This window comes from Lissotriton vulgaris, chromosome 2_1 (assembly GCF_964263255.1).
Source record: "Lissotriton vulgaris chromosome 2_1, aLisVul1.2, whole genome shotgun sequence".
Classification (NCBI taxonomy): Eukaryota; Metazoa; Chordata; class Amphibia; order Caudata; family Salamandridae; genus Lissotriton; species Lissotriton vulgaris.
The window spans coordinates 515032435-515054515 of NC_141687.1; the positions used below are offsets into that span (position 1 = coordinate 515032435).

Consider the following 22081-nt stretch of genomic DNA (forward strand, 5'->3'; position numbering starts at 1 on the left):
AAATCTAATGTCTTTCTCAGTGCATGAAGCAAATCAAAACACATCCCAGCCAGGTGAAAGGCAAGCCTGTCATCAAATTTCACCCTGAGGTTATTTTTACCACAATGCCAGTTTAGGGGGTGGGCCACATTCTGCTTGCCACCAGTCATTGTCCCATTCAGTGGTCTTGAGACCGAAGAGTGTGATCTTTGTTTTAAAAGAATTACAATGCAAACTATTTGGGTTCATTTGTTGCACAACCTTAGGTAAACAGCTCTTACAAGTCGTTTGTCCTATTTCTTGACTATCTCCTAGTGAGAAAATAAGTTTGGTATCGTCAACATAGATAATAGCCTGAATACAAAAGGCTTTGATGATGTAGGTTAAAGGTAACATGTAGACCTTGAATAAAGTGGGACTCCAGGCTGAGCCCTGTGGGTCTCCAGTTTTGGGGTTTTGGCAGGAGAGACAAAAGGCTCTAGCCTAACAGCTTGTAATCTGCCTTATAGAAAAGATTGTATCCATTGCAAGACTGTACCCCGACTTCAATGCTGGCTAGTCTTTTCACAAGAATTTAATGTGAGATAGTGTGAATTGCCTCCAGCAAGTCCAAAATATTTAATGTTGCATTCTGACCCTGGTCCAAAGAGCTCTTGATGGATTCCGCGACCTCGACCAAGGCTGACTGAGTGTTGTGTATCTGGCGAAAGCCATATTGAGACCGATGTAACAGCTCATGGTATTCCAGGAAATTTGTAGGTGAAAATTCGGTATTTGGACAAAATATTGAGGTTTAAATATCGTAAGACAGAAATACCAGATCTAAATATTGTGATACAAAAATATTGTGATACAGAACAATTGTCAAGAATATCATTTGCTTCATGCTGCGTCGAAACACAGCCCTTAACCTGCCTAGGTTGCACGGGATACTGCGAGGTGCCCCCCATATTCACAAACCGGCTGCGCTGGTGTCCCTGGATGCCACCATGGCCTTTGACAGGGTTGAGTGGCCCTACTTGTTTGCAGTCTTGGGGAAGATGCGTTTCGGCCCTGAATTTATCGATTGGGTCCGTCTTTTATATGCCAATCCCCTCGCCAGGGTTGTGGTGAATAACTGGAAATCTGCTGACTTTCCTATGGGTAGAGGTACCAGACAGGGTTGTCCCCTGTCCCCACTTCTGTTTGCACTGGCACTTGAACCTATGGCGGCATGGGTCCGGTGGGACCGGTCGATCAGAGGGCTGCGCTGGATGTTTGAGTGGGAGGATAAAATCTCGCTGTACACCGACGACATCCTTCTATACCTAGCCACTCCCAGGGAATACCTGATCTGTTTTCTTGATGTGCTCGCTATATTTGGGAGATATTCCGGATTTGCGATTAATTGGTCGCAGTCTGTGCTCTTTGTCCTCGGTGAAAGGCCCCCGGTGCTCCCGAGTTCCTGCCCGATACAAATTGAGCCGGTGGGGTTCCGATACCTAGGTGTCTATGTCACATTGGACCCGAGTTTGCGTTACGCAAACAACTTGAACCCCCTGCTGACCCGATTCAGAAGGGATGTGGCTAGAGGAAAGGTGTTACAACTCTCTCTCTCTTGGGCAGGGCGGTGCTCTTTAAGATGATGGCCCTCCCCCTATTCCTGCACGCACTTCAAAATGCAATGGACCCGGTGCCGTCGTCATATTTCAGAGAAATTGAGGCCCTTCAACGACAGCTTCTCTGGGAGGGCGAGGGCAAGCCACGCATTGCCTTCTCTAAAATTTCCCTTCCCTGGTATGATGGGGGGGGATCTGCTTGCCAGATTTGCGCAAGTACTATTGGGCCGCTCAACTAGCGGCGATGAACTACGCTATCTATGGGTCTCCCGGAGACCCCGGGTATGTAAATGACCGCCGATTGGTGCCGGGGGGTGATTTCACTAGGGAGTTGTATGACCGAGCCGGCCGATTTTTCCTTGTTGGACCATCGGCTCACTCAGTGCATGTGTGGCACGCAGCTAATCGACATCTTAAATGGGACGGAAAGCTCACACTTACCACTCCACTCTGGAACTTGGAGAAGCTGGGAACCCTGTGGAAAACAAAGGGGTTTGATAAGTGGGACCTCATTGGGATCACGCAGATCAAAGATATTTGGGGAAAGGATGCAATTCTCTCATTTGGTGCCCTCCAGGAAAAGTACCAACTACAGGAGGGTGACCGTTTTCGCTATCTTGAAGTCCGGCATGCCCTGCTCACTCATATTCCCAGGGGCAATGTGCTCCCAGATGCCTCCCCCCTGGAGGATCGAGTGTTATACGGTCATCTTCCAGAAAAAAACATCTCATTAATATACAAAAAGCTCATCAATACTATGGAAGACCCACTGGTAATTGTTATGGCACAATGGGATGCCGACTGCTTGGAATTAGATGATGAGGACTGGAGAGAGGCGGTCTCCTCGCCAATGGTAGTGGCAATACAGATGAGACTCCGACTAGTCCAACTAGTCCAGGATACTCAAGAGTAGTTGTGGGCGCTACAAATACCAATATAACATAACATAACATAAAGATCCTGATTTGGTCATATGTCATGGGACCCCAGCTGGTGCGAATGGGTCGAACGGAGGGAGGGGAATGTCGGAGGGGGTGTGGGGAACCTGGAACCTTCATGCATAGTTTGTGGCACTGTGCAGCGATACAGGATTACTGGAGCAAAATTCATGTTAGGATGCGAGAGGTGTTGGGGGTGGAGATGACAATGGAGGCTCGAAGGTGTGTCTTGAATGTCTAGGAGCCCACGTATCTGAGTGTGAGTGAGACACAGTGGGCGACCCTGGCATGTATGATTGCCAAGCGTAATATTGCCCAGTTGTGGGGCGCCAGGTTAGGAAGTGGACGGAGGACCTGGATTGGTGTATGTACAGGGAGAGGTCGGTGTACGCCGCTAGGGGCTGTCCCGCAAAGTGGGGAAAGATTAGGGGAGCCTGGAATAGGTATTGTGGTGATATTTGTGCTCCTCCTGTTGTTCTGGATGAAGTGGCAGCGCAGGAATCCCTTGGAACCTCAAATGTTATTCTGTATCTAATATCCTGTGGTATGGAAATGTACATGAGACCAACGTGAAGCGATGTATGTCACCCGATGTTTTTCTTTTGTGGTTTGTTAATAAAAAGAGTTAAAAAAAAAAAGAATATCATTTGTTCAGGTAAGCAAGATAATTATTAAGGAAATCATTGTTGTTAGTATCCTTTTCAATAATATAGTTGTATATAATATCATTTGTTTATTATTTTAATATATTTTAGTATATATATTAATTTTGTGTTATTGTTTGTTTTTTCAAAACAGATGTTATTGACAGATCACATATACAATCGCAGATCTCTGTACCCCAGAGGCATCCGCCAGATATCAGCACACATATAAATCAACGCAATCCATCATTACTTTTACATTCAGTACAATGGGATCAATGCAAGTAACCAATCCACCCCCTTCCCCCCCCCCCTCGCCACCCCCAACTGACCCCAACTCCATCCCACCCGGATCCCTCCCCCCCCTGCACTGTTTCTGACAAGTCCGACTATTTACGTACACACATCCTACGGCAGAGCTCACTCAAACCTCCAGCTCCGGGTCTTGTTCTGTCGGGGGCTATAGCCAGATACCTCTATATTCGGCCCACCTCGTCCAAATCTTGTAATGTTTACCGGGGCAGCCTCGGGCAAGAAATATAGGCTTCTCCATCCCCATACAGAAATCTAGGCCCCCCTTCCATGCAATGAGTGACGGGGCCTGCGGGTTCTTCCAGGCCCTCGCAATGGCTCGTTTGGCCACCGTGAGTCCTAATAATAACAGATGTCTCATGTAGAGGTTGCCTCCCACTCCCTCCAGCACATGTAACAAACCCAGTCGCGGTGTACGCGGGAGCACCCAGCCCAACGCCTCATCCATACCATTCCAGACACCACTCCAGAATGTATCTAGTCGCCCACAGCCCCACACTGTATGAAGGAAGGTGCCCTCCTCACATCCACACCTAGTACACTCTGGGGATGCAATGAGGCCCGCCCTACAAAGCCTCAGTAGTGTATAATATACCCTGTGAAGGTATTTGAATTGAATCAACCTAAGGCGGACCGATATGGCCGCACCTCTAGGACCTGCCAGTGCCTCATTCCAATCTTCCTCCTCCAGCGGCCCAACATCAGCCTCCCAGGTCTCCTTAAGTTTTTGTAAATCCGAGGAGCAGTTATGATCTGGGATTGGTAGATGCGTGAAATCTTTTTGGTGTCTATATCTCCCATAAAAACTCGGGCCTCCAGTGGGCTAAACTCGGGAAGTTACGTCAAACCCTCCAGATCCGGGGCCAGGGCATGGCGAAATTGTAGAGAGCGGAAGAATTGCGCGCGGGGCATGCTATACTCCGCGCTCAGTTCTTGGAACGACTTGAGCATCGTCCCTGTCATAACGTCCCCCAATCTAGAAATACCAATGGCGTCCCATCCCGCAAATCCCGAAAGGGCTGCCAAACCTGGTAGGCGGCCATTACCCCAAAGGGGGGTTTCTTCGGTCAAGGTCCGCCACCATCCCATCCGCCGCAGCGCTCGCTTCCAAACATCAAAAACCACCCATGTCACTCACTGCAAGGCCTTGCGCCCCCTTGTCGCATAAAGCAGCGTGTGGAGCGTATGAGGCTCCATCAATAGCCTCTCCAAAGCATAGGCCGGCTCTCTCCTATCTCCATACCACCATTCATTTAAGACTAGGAGATGCGACGCCTGGTAATAAGAAAGAACATCTGAGGTCGCCAACCCCCCACTATACGTTGAGCGATAGCACGTGCGCAACACCACTCTAGCGGAGCCTCCGACCCAGAGGAATTGTCCCAGGACTGAGTCCACCTGCTTAAACCAGGAGGGTTGGATTGGGTACTGATAGTTTTGCAACTGATAAAACAGTCGGGGTAGGGCCACCATTTTAAATATGGCCGCTCTACCATAAATGGTCAGTGGCATGCGGGACCATATTTTAATATCAGCCCGAGTCCGTTCCCAGACCGGCACCACGTTTCGCTCCCACGCGACTGCAGAGATCTCGGTCAGGAACACCCCTAGATATTTGATGCCCCCGATTGACCTCTGAAGCTCCAATGCCCAATCCCCAATCGTCGGGCCTCTACCCAGAGTGTAGATTTGCGTCTCACCAAAGATCTGCAGGATGCGCATAAGGCGAGGTCCCGACTTATTGAGATCCGTTAAGAAAAACAGGACATCATCCGCATATAATGCAATTCGGTCCGACAGGTCTCGCGTCCACTCGAATCCCTTCAGCTGTGCGTCAATTCGGACCCAGGCGGCCAGGGGCTCCATGGCCAAGGCGAATAAGTAGGGCGAGAGGGGACAGCCTTGTCTGGTGCCCCTCTGTATGGCAAATCTCGAGGACACCGCCCCCGCCACCCTGACAGAGGCCGTGAGATCAGTATAGAGTAGTTTCACATAAGACAAAAATACCGGCCCTAGGTTCAGTCGCGGCAGGAGCGAGAACAGATACGCCCAGCCGAGCGAATCAAACGCCCTGTCCATATATGCCAGGAATAACGCCCCCTGTGCCCCAGAGGACCAAATCGCTGCAACCGCGACGTAGGCCCGCCTGATGTTGTGCCGTGTCGCCCGTTGGGGCATAAAACCGTCCTGGTCTGGGTGTATAAGTTCAGTGATATACGTCAATAACCTATTGGCCAGCGCCTTGGCTAAGACTTTGGCCTCCACGTTTAACAAAGAAATCGGACGGTACGACGCACACTGCTCAGGGGGCCGGCCAGGTTTGTGAAATACCATTATCTCAGCGTGTCTCCAGTCCTGGGGCAGACTACCCTGCTCCCTTACCTCCTCTACTACCGCTCTATACAGGGCTCCCAGTTGGAGGTGGAATTTCTTAAAGAATTCGCTGGGAAAGCCACTGGGACCCGGAGCCTTCCCGGTGTTCAATTCCCCCAGAGCGACACCCAGCTCATCTTCAGTCAGTGGCCTATCCAGATGTTCGCGGGCTTCATCTGTAATCGCCCGTGGCGGCAAGTCAGCTATAAATTTATCGACTAGGTCCGCTTCAACGTATTCGTGCGGGGAGTATAGGTCAGCATAGTAAGCCGCAAAGCCCTCCGCAATTAACGTGGGGTCAGTCATCGGGGAACCAGAATAATCTAAAATCCTCGGGGGGGGGGTCTGACCCTGACACAATCTATGAAGCATCGTCCCAGATGTATCTCCCCATTGATATTCCCTGCTACGTGTCGCCAGCCACAGCTTCCACGCCTCGTCCAGTAACAACGAGGCATAAGACTGCTGCACCAGCAGCAGCTGCTCCACCGTCCGGCCCTCCCCCTCCGGGCCACTGCGTTGCTCCAACTCCCTTATGTCTGCCTCGGCCTGATCCAGAGTCTCCCTACGCCGCCTCCTAGCCGCCGAACACCACGCAATGTCTATGCCCCTCAGAGTGGGCTTCAAAGCCTCCCAGAGCGTTGCCTTAGTCGCCACTGTTCCGATATTCTCAGCCAGATACTGCGCTATGGCCTTCCTCATATGAGCTTGGTAATCCCCTAATTGCAAGTGCCAGACCGAAAGGCGCCAGCGAAATGGTTGCCGCCTCCGGTCTAACCCAATAGTAACCGCCACAGGGGAGTGATCCGACAACCCACGCAGCAATATGTCCGCCGCCTCGACCCTACCTTGGGATGCCAGAGGAACAAAGATATAGTCCAATCAGGAAAAGAATTTATGGACAGCTGAGAGAAAGGTGTATTCTCGTCGTGTGCCTCCAAGTATCTACCCATCCCAAATTCCTAATCATGTCATGCAATTTAGTATGGCCAGCTGCCCCTGTCGTCCCCCCCCCCGCGCCCCCCAACCTGGCCTGTACCTATCGCGTGTCTGATCCATCACATCATTCCAATCTCCACCGATAACGGCCAGCACATTTGGGATATCGGCCCATATCACCAATATCTTTTCTACTAGGGACCACTGCAAAGGGGGCTGGGCATACATGCAGCCTAACGCTACCGTTTCCTCCCCCAATGTGCCCTGAACAAAGATGTATCGGCCCTGTGTATCTAACCAGTGAGTGGAGTGTACATATGGGAGCCTGCGATGCACCAGTATGGCCACCCCTCTGGAATCCCTGGCAAAGCCCGCATGAAAAACCTGAGTGTAACCATACCGCTGGAGGCATAGCGTTTTAGTCCCCAGGAGATGCGTTTCTTGCAGCATTACAATGTCTGCCCCCGCCCGTTTAGCCTGTTTCAGAACTGCCCCCCGCTTGATCTTATCCAGCACTCCCCTTACATTCCAACTAAGGACACGAAGTGTGCCCCAGGGCCCAACGGCCCCATCATCCAGGCTCGACATCAAGGACCCTTCGTATCCAATGATCATCACGCTCGCCACTTGTGTGTACCCTCAACCACCACTGTAACATTATCAGGACCGTGCTTCCCCCCCCCCCTCCCCCCCCACCCCCCAGGTCAACATGCAACAGCCCCCCGGCTGCCCCCACCCCCTCCCCAAACAATGAGGTACCTGTCGCGGTGTAGCAGGGCCTCCACCCCCAACATGAGGCCGACGACCCTCCCCACCAATGGCATTAGGGCCCTGTGTGTCTGCTCAATGAGAAAGCAGCAGGACAGAGTGTCGGGCGACATCCAGCTTTTGAGCCACCGCACCAGGAAGCTCTCCTTGTCCCCTTTCTCACAGCCCTCGGGCAGCCCAACAAAACTGAGGTTGTTGCGCCTGGCGCGCCCTTCTGCATCCTCCACACGGAGCGCCAGGCTCTTTTGGATGGATTCCAGATTAGCCACCTTGCGTTTTAGAGTCACAATGGCATCTTCCGCCCCCGAAATGCGCGTCTCGGCTTCTGTGATGCGAAAACCGCATTCCGCAGGTCTTGGCGCAGCAGTGTAACGTCCGACCCCACCGCCCCGATCTTCGCATCCAACACATCCCGGGACTGAGTGATGGCCGCCATTAGTGCCGCATTGGTTGGTCCGGCCGCCTGAGATCCACTGGAGGTCCCCGCGCTGCTTCCCGGCCCCGTGTACTTGTCAGTTGGTCCCTGCTTGGGGCCTCCCCCACCACCACCAGGTCATAGCTGCCCTGCTGGCCGCCATTAGTGCCGCATTGGTTGGTCCGGCCGCCTGAGATCCACTGGAGGTCCCCGCTCTGCTTCCCGGCCCCGTGTACTTGTCAGTTGGTCCCTGCTTGGGGCCTCCCCCACCACCACCTGCCCTGCGGGTCATAGCTGCCCTGCTGCGTCAATGTCCAAGCCCGCCAAAAAGCTCCTTCGGTGTACAATAGAGTCTGTAAAAGACTACATACCTGAAGCAAATGGGAATCCAGTGTAGTGCCTCTTCAGAGCATGAAGTAAGACCAGTGCCCTTTCACACCCTCTCTGGGCCTGGGCATACTACAGGGTACAGCTTTCAAAATTCCCAGGTCTATGCAGAAGTAGCTCATTCAGTCCAGGGTGCTCTCTGTGTTTTCTGCAGAAACCTACGGCTGACCCACAAGAACTTGGTAACTACCGTCCAATCTCCCTCCTACCTTTTATTGGGCAAGATGCTGGAAAGCACAATCAACAAACAGCTGAGTCATTATTTGGAGTGTAACAAAATACTAGATCCATCACAATCTTGATTCCGACATGGTTTTAGTACTGAGACTGCTATTTTAGCAGTCACTGACTCGCTTAGGCTTCAAATAGACATTGGCGGATCGGCAATCCTGATACTACTAGATCTCTTCGCAGCATTCAATACCATCTCTCATTAAATGCTAGCGGAGAGATGGAGTCTTGTGGCATCCAAGGAACAGCCCTAAATTTGTTGCGTAATTTTATGTCCCGATAGGACACAAACAATCATGCTTGGCCCATACAGGTCTGATGCAATTAGCTTGGATAGAGGTGTCCCTCAGGGATCCTGCCTGAGTACTACCTTATTTACCATTAATATGGCCCACTTGCTAGGAGAGCGGAACTGGGCTTTGAGATCATCGCTTATGCTGATGATACTCAGCTCATGTTCTCGTTTGGTACGGACTTAGTTGGAGAGAAAGCACGGTTTGCCAGAGGTATACTTGAGATCTCCAGCTGGATGACTCAGAACTGTCTCCAGCTGAACCCTGGCAAAACGGAGATAATGTTAATGGGCAATGCCACAGCAAGCTGGTCTGATGACTGGTGGCCCGCTCAGTTTGGAGCAGCTCCAGTGCCTACTAACTGCGTGAAAAACTTAGGGATACAATTAGATCAGTCCCTATCAATGAAAGATCATATCGCCACCACGACCAGCTCCTGCTATTACAGCCTGCGTCTGCTGCGAAAAATCCTCCCCTTCATGCCTACCGCTCATCGCAAAACCCTCGTCCAAGCTATGGTTATCAGTCGACTGGATTATGGCAACGCTTTACTGGCAGGGGCAGGAGAGACCCTGTTGAACAAGCTGCAGGTGATCCAGAACACTGCAGCCAGGATGGTTCTGAATCACCCAGTGGGCTCCGCATCGGCGCCCCTTTTGCGAGAACTCCACTGGCTAGCGGTGAGAAAGATCTTTTTTTAAGATCTGCTGTCTTACTTACACAGCACTCAATCTAAATACCTCCAAAAAAGACTTATCAAACACGTATCTAACAGGAACTTGAGGTCTGGGACGCGTGGTCTCCTACAAGTACCACGTATAAGGCTATGTCGCTCTGGAGGGAAAGCATTCTCGTATCTTGCGCCAAGATACTAGAATGAGCTACCCCCCTTCGCAAAATTGATGATTATGGTACATTTAGAAAACAACTAAAAGCCTTTTTTTTCTTAATTCCTTGGGTCCTCTTTCAATCTCAGGAACAGTTATAGTCAAGCGCCGAGATGCCCCCGGGTGATTCGAGCGCTATAAAAGAGCATTTACCATAACGTAACATAACATTGTAGTTTAATGCCTTATTATAAAATTAAGACTATGAAATTTCAGAATTCAAAAAACCTGGTGTGGGTGAGATTCTCACAAATGGAGCTAGAAACCGGAGAGATCTATGGACAAACAGGTGCCAGCAGTATTGGAAGTCGAACTTATCACCGCTGGCCTATTGGTGATATCTGTACAAAAGGTTTGGTGGACACCATTGTCAGTATACCTCACCATCCACTAACCTTTAAATGTTTTGTTTTTCAGAATCAAACTCCCAAAGTGAGAGTTTGTGATTGAAAAACAAGATACTGTGTCACGTTTGCAAAGGGGTACCCTGTCCGCTAAGCACTCTATCATTCCCTAAATGTCTTATTCATCAGAGTAAACTGCAGTTGAAAAGCTTTATATTTGAACGGGCAGATGTCCGCCTCTGAATGTGGGTGACTGCCAACTATGATCTATTGCTAATCAATGTTGCATTGTGTTCTATTATCATAAGGTGAAAAGAGATGAATCGGGAGCTATACATGTCAGCAAACAAAAACAGCTGCACCTGCATTATGACATCATAAATTTTACTGTAAGTAAAAGTAATGCTTTTTCTGTTTGCTATTTTGTTATGGGACATTCATACTGTTGTAAATTCAAGAAATACATACTGATTTTAAAAGTATGCATTGTGAAAAACAGTCTTTGCATAAGACTTTAAATGTTTAATGAGAACAAATTACGTTATATGGTGTACCTTATAAATCAATTACATGTCATGTATTTGCTAGTGTGGTGTTTTATGATATTTGTGTTGTGATGAAATGCCACCTATTGAGAGCTTCGAATTTGAAAACACTTAGCAAAGTACACACAAGTTATGAAACTTGATTTTTCCAATAACAGAACAAAATAATGGGGATTATATGGATAATGATGTTCAGAGATTGGTACGGAAATTAAAAAGAATGAGGAGGAGAAAGAAGCCTGACGAGCAGTCAAATTCTCCAAAAGGTTTGAATGTGAAGGTGTTCTCTAATGCTTTTCCCACAATACAGGAGAATTACTCGAACAAGTCTTTTCTCTTTAAGGGGTTTCTGGAGTGATCATCTTCTAAGACTTCTTCTTGCCTGCACTCAAGTTTTCCCGGTAGCTAATAGCTGCAGCGTATGCTCTTCACTGAGCACAGCCAGAGTTACCTCCTTGGATAGTTCTATGCCCAGTCCATGTACCATACCAGACAATATTCCTGTGCTGTATAGGACCATAGACCCTTTTTGCCTGTGTTTTTATTTTATTTTTTTACTTTATGGGGTTCATATAGTAATGTTAATTTCCTTATCGTGGATGATATCATCAGGGATGTCACCTATTGTCATCAATGCCATTTCAGATTTCATCAGTGCTCTTGTCAATAATCTCATTTAAAATGAGTGATTTAATACGCGAGGCCATACGCAGTGCATGATGGCCGTGCAAGTTTTTTTTTTTTAACTCTTTATTCTTGACTAGAAGTGAAACACAAAAGTGTCATAACATCGCATACACCTAACAGTCATTGTTTTCCGTTTTCTCCCCAGTAGTTGTCATTGACGACTTTTATCTTTACAATTTTTCATCAAAAATCAACAACTCTACACTTCCATTGCGGTCCCTTGTGATTTGCCACATATTTCCCATTGTACAGAAGTCCTGCAATGTTCATCCAATGTCGTCAAGATTAACAGAAAAACATAACGTAACAACCTTCCCCCTCCCCCTCCCTACGAGCGTCCCACCCCGAACCCTCCCTTCTCCTGGTCGCTATAGTGTCTTCCAGTATACTTCCTTCTGACATCTGTTGTAAGCTAGTATACTGTAGTGCAAGGGATTGGAATAGCAGGCGCGCCATCTCGGGCCCCAGTATCTCTCATCTTTGGAGCTCTGTGTAATGTGTATTTATTGTGACCTGTCTTCCGGTGGTGGCATTAAATCTAACCCTTCCAGTTCCAACATCATTACCTCGCAGTCCATTGCTATGGGATGCTTACGCTGACCCCTCTCTTCTGTTCTGTAGAGCCGCCCCCTCTGCCCGACCCCACCTGACCAGATCCGTCTGCCATATAATCGTTTTAGGGGGCCGGGGGATTTCCATCTCATTGTCAATACCCTGACTGCTAACAGGAGGGATAGGTCTATGAATTTCAGTTTAGCCTTCAGTGTTTTGGTTCGTTTATGGGACCCCACTAGACAATACAGGGCTTCCTCAGGCACTGGCAGATGGGTAATTGTACCTAGTACCTGGCATATCTCCGCCCAGTATCTCCGCAGGTGTGGGCAAGACCACAGCATATGGAGGAAACTGGTGTCATCTACCTTACAACATGGGCAACAGTAGGGGGAGTCTGGAAACATTCGGTGTATTCTCTTGGGAGTTAGGTATGCCCTGTGTAGCACCATTGTCTGTATAAATTTAAATTTAACATTGGGCGATACCCGTTTGGGGTGCTAAAGTATGATCTGCCATGCCTTATCAGTCAATACCGAATCTGTATCCTGCTCCCAGGTGTCCTTAAGAGTAAGAAGCGAGATTTCTGCGTGTTCCCTGACCCCAATGTATAGCCAGCGCACCAAATGTCCCCCCGCTCCCATATGATACAGCAGATGAACCAGTTCGTGTTGCGTAGGTTTGAGTCATTGTGGTGCCCAGGTGTTGCGAATATAATGTGACACTGTAGCATACTACAGTGTCACATTATATTGAGGCAAATACTTTATTTGAGAAACTTATAGCAAGAGGTTACCCAAGGCGTTTGATTAAGAATTCTATGAAAAGAGCCTGGTGCTGTCCCCGCGAAACTCTTCTCGAGCCCAAACCTAAACAACCATCTGATAAATTGGTATGTGTAACCACCTACTCACCAATTTCTAATCGTGTAAAGCAATGTGTCAAAAAGAACTGGCACATTTTGAACTCAGGCTTGTTAAATTGGGATACCCCCCTCTTTGCCTTTAAGAAAAACAAAAACCTTAAAGATCAGCTAGTGAGGGCGGCCCTACCAACAGTAAGGAATGTTACTCTCCATGACCATTGGCAACTAACAGCAATCCGTGGCCATTCTAGGTGTGGTATGTGCGTTGTGTGTGACTTCTCACTAGATGGTAAAGAATTTGTCTACAAAGATGTGAGAAATGTATTGAAAACATTTACTAATTGTAACAGTCACAATATCGTTTATGCCATTTTTTGCCCATGCAATAAGATATATGTGGGCCAAACCAAACAGAAAATCAAGCTGAGGATATCCCAACATCGTAGTCGTATTCGTTGTAAAACACCAAATGCCCCATTGGTTGAACATTTTCTGGACAAAGGACACACGGAGAATGATATTCGCTGGACTGTAACTCTGGTCTCAACCTGCAGGATGAATGGACTGCCCTGATCTAACTTTAGTTTCTGAGTCAACCACCCTTTTTAACTTCTTTACTTTACTGTATTGGTTTTACTTTACTGTAATGTTTAAATGTTTTACTTGTAATTCTCTTTAAACATGTCACTTGCACTTTTTCTGGGCACCTCACTCCACCACTATGTTCATTGAACTTAGTCCGTCTTCTATTTTTATGCCTTCACTTGGCACTTCACTCCCCCAGCATGGCCGCTGAGCACAGTCCGTTTTCTATTTTTATGCCATAGTCCATCACATGGTCCTTGACCAATCGGCACTACTTATATTCAATGGCTCTCCACTCTCCCGTGAGCTTGCCAGGAAGCGAGATCACCAACCGATTCACCCGGTAAGTTTGATCATTGAGTAACAGGCGAACGTAATTGTTGGCCAGTTTTATTGCCCAGTTTTAATGCCCATCATTCCCCCCCAGGTTCCCCTGGCCGCCAACGGATAACATCGAGTAAAGCGGCATCCCCCGCCTGACTGTGGTAAGACTCTGTATTCCGGCTTCCATTCCCTTCCTACTCCTCCACGTAAGCCCAATCACTTATCCTTTTCCCCCCCTTCTTTTAGGGCGGACGTTATTTCCAACACTCTACCGCCTTTACCCACTGAGGTTAACTGGTAAGCCCGATTTTATGTGTCATTTCCGTCTGCCTTCCTCACCGCTCGCATGTTCCCTGTTTGCCCCGGAAATCTCATTAAGCGATTAATAATGTCATCTCACACAGCGCTCGAATTGTTTCTGGCATGAGCCCATAATCACGTACTTGTCCATTGCGCATTATGACCACCCGGGACCGGTCACGTGCATGCGATCAGCTCGTTTTGAACACACAACCGTGGTTTCCAGCGATATGCACTTCCGCAATTTTCTCGTAATCGCCTCCATCCCGAGTACGCATTCTCTAGCTGTTTGCCAGTATTCCTTCCACAACTAAAACTGAACAGCTCACCATTCGCCAGCAGCCCTGACCTCTGCGGCTAGTAGCATGACTTCACGCACTCCTAGCCGTTAAAGCTGGGAATCAGCTGCACTATCGCATTACTCACTTGCATGCTCGTTTGAGCCACTTTTTCTTCACCATTGTCCTTGAACCTCACCAGGGTCAACAGTCGCGTCGCATACTGGTCACCCTAAGTCACTTGTTCTGGAAATTCTAGTCCGTGTAATTAAATGTATATATTTCCCTTTTCCCCCTTCTAGGCATTTAGAGGCTAAATCATTGTTAAGGCTTTCAATGAAAATGTCCTGATGATGGTCCCCGTGATTTACTAGGGGTCCGAAACGCCGTCGACCTTTTAAGTACCAAAACAAAAACGTGATTACTATGTGTTTTAAGGTGCTTTGTTGAAATACTCTGTACAATTGCATTTATGACAGAAAAACGAGTTTTGCCTTATAAAGCCCTTCTTTGCTCTCTATATCCACCTTCTGTACCCGTTCTGTAAGTGCTGGGCACAGGCTTGTGTTCCACACTGGCAGACTTGTGGAAGGTACTCTGTGTGATATAACTACATGAAAATTGAGTAAACTATGAAAGACCACTGTCCGGCTGGACATGTCTCTCTTAATATAGATTGACTCTGTCTATATTTTATTCCTTTTCAACTTTCTTGTATGCATGGGACCAATGTTGTTTGAAAAAAAAACTGTAGCATGCAGCATATATAATCTAGGGGGAGCACCCGTGGCCTGTAAGAAGGATTCATGGTCCAACAGAGCCTCGTCTCCAAAAAAAGTACCTATCTCTTCTATCCCATTCTCCGTCCAGTGGCTTAGAGTGTGTCGTGTCAGCCTGCCCTGTGGTGTCGGGATACCTAATAAGGGGATGTTCGCCGCATATGGTATCGCCGAGGAGGTATATGATAATGCCCTCCTCCAGCACAATAGAGCCGTATGCAGGAGTGGGTGACAATCCAGAGAGAGTCGACTCCTCTGCAACAACAGGGCGTGCAGCTCTCCCCAGTTCAGCCTGTCCATCGTATAGTCTATCTCGTGCAAATTTCTGCTGGCAACCCAGTATGAAAGCCACTGGAGTTGACAGGCATAGTAATATCCACGGAAATCCGAGACTCCCAGCCCCCCGGATCTGGTACCCAATTTGAATTTACGGAGGCTAATGCGTCTCCGGCCTGCACCCCAGATGAGACTAATAAAGATAGTGTTTAGTGTGTTAAAAATATGCTGAGGTATAATCACTGGTAGATTTACGAAATTATATAACAGGCGAGGGAGCATAACCATCTTGGAGATCGCAATTCTGCCCATGACGGACAGGGGCAACGAAGTCCAGAATCCTACGCTACTGCGGAGTCTTGTAATCGATCGTTTGATATTGCCATCAATTTGATCCTCTGAAGATCTATACACCTGTATCCCCAGGTATTTAAACGTGGTCTGTGCTACCGGGATCCGGTGTACCCCAAAGAGTATGAAGGAGGGGTGTCGTGTGTCCCTGAAATCAAAGCCATTCGATTTTTCCGTGTTGATGGGCAGACCTGACACCGTTTCAAATTGGCTAAAAATATTATAAAGGGCAGTGTGACCCACCTCTACATCACGGAGGTACAATAAAATATCATCCGCATAGACGGATATCAAGTGGTGTGTCCGCCTAATTGGGATGCCCATCCGATCCTCGTGGGTACGAAGGGCTATAGCCAGAGGCTCCAGGGCCAGAACAAATAGAATCGGAGACAGGGGGCAACCCTGTCGGGTGTCCATGTACACTGGGTAGCACCCCAAAATATATCGGCACGTGCGCGCCCTTGCCGTAGGGTCCGTATATAACAATCAAACCCATCTTAGTAAGGAGTCAGGGAAGCCAAAGCATTTTTAAGGATTCAAACATGAATGTCCACGACAGGGAATCAAACGCCTGTTTCAGATCCATCGCTATACAGCCCGCCCGAGGAAAGTCTTGTGGCGTGGCCGCCATTAGTGCATGTAATCTACGCGTGTTCAGGGACGTATTCCGCCCTGGAAGAAACCTGCATTGGTCTTGATGCACATGGGCAGTAACGTGGGGTCGCATCCGCGAGGCTATGGCCTTGCTGAGGATCTTATATTCTGTGGAGAGCATAGACAGAGGTCTAAAATTTGCCATTTCCAGTGTATCCCTGCCCGGTTTGGGTATTGATGTGACCAGAGCCTGCATCGTCGATACGGGTAAATGCCCTTCCTCAAATGCTGTCTTATATACCATTTCTAGGACAGGCACTAGGGTGTCCGAATAAGTTAGATAAAACTCTACGGGGAGACGTCCATACCGGGCGTCTTGTTTCGTTTAAGAGTCTTAATTGCAGCTCGTATCTCATGATGTGTGATGGGTCCCTCCATTTCCTTCTGTGTGTCAGCTGTCAGGGGAGATCACTCAGGAACTGGGTCACTTGGAATGGGTCCTCCAGGACCAAGGGAGCATATAACTCTCGCAAGTGGTCATAAAAAGCCTTGTTAATCTCGGATTGTGTGCGGACCAAGGTGCCCGACTAGTCGTGTATCTGGGTTATAACTGGTGGGTCCGGTTGGTGCCCTATCAGGCGGGCCAATAGGGTACCAGATCTATCTGCATCGGCTATATATCCATGCCGGATCCAGATAGTTACTCCCCTGGAAAAGGCTGAGTACGTCGTGGAGTAAATAGTGCATCTCCACTTCTTTCTCAGTTTTTGGGCTTCCGATGTCGTAAGGTGGGACTCTTGAAGGAATGCAACCTGTGTGTGGTGTCTAAAGAGAAATGAGTGGATCCGGTGCCGTTTCTGTTCTGCCCCAAGTCCACGCACATTCCATGTAGTGAATCTATAGACCCCTACAGTCTCAGCCCTAAACACTATCAATCAGGCCTAAGAGTTTCAGTGGTCCTATAACAGGACCCCATGTGTCCAGCGACCAGGAGGCCACATACCCCAAACCCCGCTCTAAGAACAAAACAAACGTGGCGCAGCTGGACAACAATGCTGAGCCCAACATGAGAACAATAAACAAATAGTTCCAGGTGCAGGTGCATACGCCATTGTGGGGGTGGCCAAGCACTAGTTCACTCATCTTGTAAATCACACCGGGCGCCGCTGGCACAACGGCACACCGTCCCAGGGGCATTACTGAAAAATATACGTCTGATCACTAACTGGAGGCGTCACTGCGGGAGGAACAGGTAGTCCTATCAGGCTATGCCTAAGCCAGGATCACGTCCTCTATATCTCGTCCCAGTGGGGGAGAGGACCCATAGGATTTATGCTTTATAGCCCAACTTGGACGTACATTTCCCCTGCCCGGTATATACACAATAGCATATTAATACATTGATAACAATAAGCAATCCGCATACCCTAAAGGATACCATGAGTCACTACATTATAAATCCGCTCCGAACTGAGCCGTCCGTCACTTCAGTTATCCAACATATCATCTGCCGCTCGGGGTGTGACGGTAGGGAACAGGACTACGCTGTGATCCGAGTCAGAGTGGATTGTGCTATCGTTTGAATCCGTTACAATCTTCCCTGTGTCCTCCCGGAATGTGCCAACCATCGCCAGTGCATCAAGTTGGTCTTCCTTCTGCTGCTCCCTTGACGGTCCTTGCCGGCCCGTCCTCCTCTTCGTCTTCGGGGATCCTCCCTCTTCGCGTTCCGAGTTTCCTCTCGATCCACTGGCAGTTGTCTCTTGGGTTGCGTCCTGACTCCCGTCCATGCTCATCACCTTTAGCCATTCTTCGACATCCCAGGGACTCTCGAAGCAGTGTGTTTTCTTTCCGTGTATGATCTTTAATCGGGCGAGGAAAAGAAGTGCGTTTTTCAGCTTGGCTTTCTGAAGTTTCTTCTTCACCTACAGATACGAAGAGCGCTGTTTTTGGACCACCTTCGTGTAATCTGGATATAGGGACACCCTTCGGTTATCGTACTGTATGAGAGACTTCTCGTGGGCCTTCTGCAGTAGGACATCTCGATCTCGGTAGTTAAGTATCCTCATTATCAGAGAGCGGGGTGGGCGGCCCGGTCTGGGAGGACCAGTCTGGATCCTATGTGCCCGCTCTACACAGAAATGCGGTGATAGGCCTTCCGCAGTAACCTGTTCTCAAAACCATTGTTCCATGAAGTCCGCAGCACGCGGTCCCTCAAAGTGTTCCGGTAGGCCTATGACGCGGATGTTATTGCAGCGGTTTCGTCCTTCCGCATCCTCTACCCGGTCCATTAGGGAGGCGACCTGCTGCTGTAGTTGTTGAAAAGAGGTGGAGTGGTCCGCCACCTTCGGCGTGAGGTCCGCAATGGCCAGGCCCTGATCCTTCACCCTATCCGCCAACTTACAATGATCAGCCTTCTGTAGTGATAGGTTTGTGTGAGGTCCCCCAGCTGTTGCTTCATCACCGACCTAGAGTCCCTTATTTCTTTTAGGATGAAATCCAGTTTGTCCGTCTGCTGTTCCTCGGTTTGGACTGTCTCTGAGGTTCCCGGTAGGGCTCGTCTATCTCCGGCACCCACCACGTTACCCGTGGCATCCGAGTCTCCCAGTCCCTGCGTCACTCTTGCCCCTTTGCGCACCATGGTGTCCGGGGGTCAGTCCTTTCTGACCCCTGAGAAGTGGGGGCTGCTTGGATAAAGTCTTATGACGGAGCGCACTCCTTCCCGAGGTGTTCGGCGTCTAGTGCCGTCGGAATAAAGCCAGCCGCAGGGCGGTAAACCACAAAACCCAGCAGGTCCGGGTAAGAGGGTCAATGCTCAGCCAGGCCAAAGGCGGGGGGTTACCTTCAACGATGCTCCCAATGCGGGTAATCCACGAACCCCTAGGGCGCCATTTGCGGCATCCAGGTCGCCGTTCGTCTCCCAGGGCAGTCCTCTGCCAGGACTCCACACTCCAGACACCAGGGCCGGAGTCTCCGTTAACTTTCCTATGGGCAATGTCACCGGGATGGGGGCCCCGCACCACACAGTTCTAATCAGTCTTTTGTGGCAAATTTCTGCGTCCTCCCCGCATCGCCACGCCAGGACTACAGCAACCAGTCCCTCTTGAGTGTCCCGCTTTAGGTATACCCCCCCAGTCTGGCAGGAAGCGGGGAGGAGGGGGGGAAGAGAGAGGGAAAGGGTAGCACCACAGGCCCACCTCAGCACTCGGTCCGTCACCTCCGCCTTTGGTCAAGCCCTCGACGCTGTCGCCTCCGTTTCCCTCAATTCGGGACCCAGGCCGTGGTCGCAGTAGGGGGGCGGTGTCCACCGCCAGTGGCAGCCCTGGTGCCGTCAGCTCTCCTGTGCGGGTACGTATGTGTTGCGGGCCGGGGGAGGGCCCCTCTCCGGGAAACTCCGTGTTCCCCCTTCGTGCCACCTATCTCCCCGCCTCCGCGGTCGGTAACGTATCCCGCAGCCGTCTCCAGGGCCCAGGCAAGCACAGGCCGACCTCTGCCCACCTGACCTGACCTGTCTGTGCGAATTGGGCAGCCCAGCATAGTCGTGTCGCACTCCCATCTCCGGAGCAGGTCACACTCGAGGAGACGTATCTTCAAGAAGTCCACGGCCGAGGGGAGCGTCGATGTAGTCGCTCCTAGGAGTTCCGTGCGACCTCTTCCGGTATGACGCGCCCCAGCTGCTCCAGGCAACACCCTCACTCTAGCTCCCGGCTTCCTCTGCCCGGGCGCGACACCAGGCCCAGGCCTCTTCCGCCTAAGTTTTCGGGCTCAGTCGAACTCGCCGGTAAGTTACAGGCTAGTCCCGGGGCTCCAGTGATGTTTCTCGCCCCTCCGCTCAAGTCTGTGCTCCCACAGTCTCCTCACAACAGGATTAAGCCCCCAGGCGGTCCCGGAGCTCTAGCAGCAGCCCACCGCCATCGTGGCTGGCTAGCCCCGCCCCCCCCCCAGGGCCATGCAAGTTATGGTTTGTTTTCAGTTTTGGTTTGTATCCATAACTGAACTTTTTTGGGGTGAATTTCAGAGGTTTTTTAAAAATACTTTGTTGTTTTAAGCAAACCTTAGCATCATTTCATGTTAACTTTTTATTGGTGAATTTCTGTGGTTTTTGTTTTTAAATCTTATTCAAAATGGAAGTTTTCTGCGTAAATAACGTTTTCTTCATGTCTTTATCGATTTTAAATTGCTTGATACAATACATATTATTTTAGATTGTCAGTACTCCAGAAACCGCAATCTATGAAGACTTCGGACAGTAAAGAAATCTTACTTACATACAGAATAAAATCTGTCACTCGTGTCACTTTAACCCTTCTCACCTCCATAAGCCTATTTTTCTTGTATAATTGCATATTATAGGTCTATTAACTGCCTACCATGAGGGCTTATATATCTCTCCTACTACCTATGGGCCCACGCAATGGTGGCTATGGTATAGTGTTTTATGGTATATAGACTTCCTATTTCCTGAAGTGTGTCATTTCACCTAAAGTTGGGCTTCTTGAGTCTGTGAAGTTAGCACCAGGTGATGCTGTACCAGGAGGGCGGCACTAGCGCCTACACAGCAGGCCCCTTGAGTCTGTGAAGCTTGCGGCTCCCAGTGGTGTATTGGTTGAGCAGTATTAGCACTTGCAACGCTGGGCTTCTTTAATCTGTCAACGTTGTTTCTGCTGCTGGTCTACCAGGTGGGTGGTACTAGCTCCTTTGCAGCCATGCCCCTCAAGCTGTGAAGCTTGCACTTGCTTGTGGTGTACCAGGTAGGTGGTCACTGCCAGGCTCCTTGAGTCCATGAAGCTTGCACCTGGTGGTAGTGTACATGTTTACATTAATAACACTTCGGCAGCGGCGCCCGTTGTATCTGCGAAACTTCAACACATTGTTGGTGTACTGAGCGGGTGGTACTAATCCTTGAACAGCTGGGCCTCTTGAGCACATGAACCTTGCACCCGGCGGTGGTGTACCGGTCATATAGTACTGCGGCCTGTGGATCCAGGGCCCTGAATTAATGAATCTTTCACCCCATGTGGTGGTCCTGCCAGACAGAGCTAGCCCCTCTGTACCCAAACACACTGCACCGGTTCTACACAAGTAGCGTTCAGCCTTTGGATCTGGTCGGTGCCTGGACCATTCTTTTTTGAGATCCCCAGATCCAAAATGGAATCCTTGAATCCGCACTGGATCTGCGAATCCCAAAACACTTCTTTTTACATTTCAAACACATGGGAACCTTTTGAATTGTGCGTTAGGGGTAAGGGTGGGCTCACCCTGCTTCATCTTTTGTTCAGGACTCAAGTACTGAGGCTAAGTCCCCAAGTCCTGCAATGGACTTGGGGACTAGCCTCAGCAATGGCTAGCACAACATTTCTTTCAGTTTTGCCGCTATGAGTCAGGTCTTTTCATGTCTGTGGATTCTCTTTCGGACAAAAGTTTTTTTTTTTTATTCTTGGGATTTCAACAATACCAGCAATCCTCAATCTTCTTTATATATCTCTAACTTTTTGTAAAGGGTAACCCTTCCTGCTCAACCTGTGCCCCTCTTTATAGACTAATTTGTCTGAAACTACTTAACAGAAACTACTTAATAGGGAGCAATATTTGCAACTCCTATCATGCTGAGGTCCGGGGAGGTTGATCCTACAATATGAGATATGTATTCATGGTCATTGAAGTGTGAATTGTCAAACTACTTACTGCACATTATAAATTAATGGCTCTGTCTTATTGTATGGATTAGGCCTACACTCAATCAAGAGATTGTGCTGTTTTCTGTTTTGTACAATAAAATGTGTTATAAAAAAAAAGAATTAGCAGTGGAGGACTGACTTCATGCAGTCCATTGCTGATGG

The 22081-nt window shown here is 49.1% G+C and overlaps 1 protein-coding gene across 1 annotated transcript in view; it reads left to right on the forward strand.

Moving 5' to 3' along the window:
* Positions 1 to 22081, forward strand: part of VPS8 (VPS8 subunit of CORVET complex) — a 1704823-nt gene that overhangs the window by 276030 nt on the left and 1406712 nt on the right. Inside the window, exon 13 of the mRNA XM_086955430.1 lies at positions 10417 to 10497. Within this exon, the coding sequence (XP_086811556.1) occupies positions 10417 to 10497 (81 nt within the window). The remainder of the gene's footprint in view (positions 1 to 10416; positions 10498 to 22081) is intronic.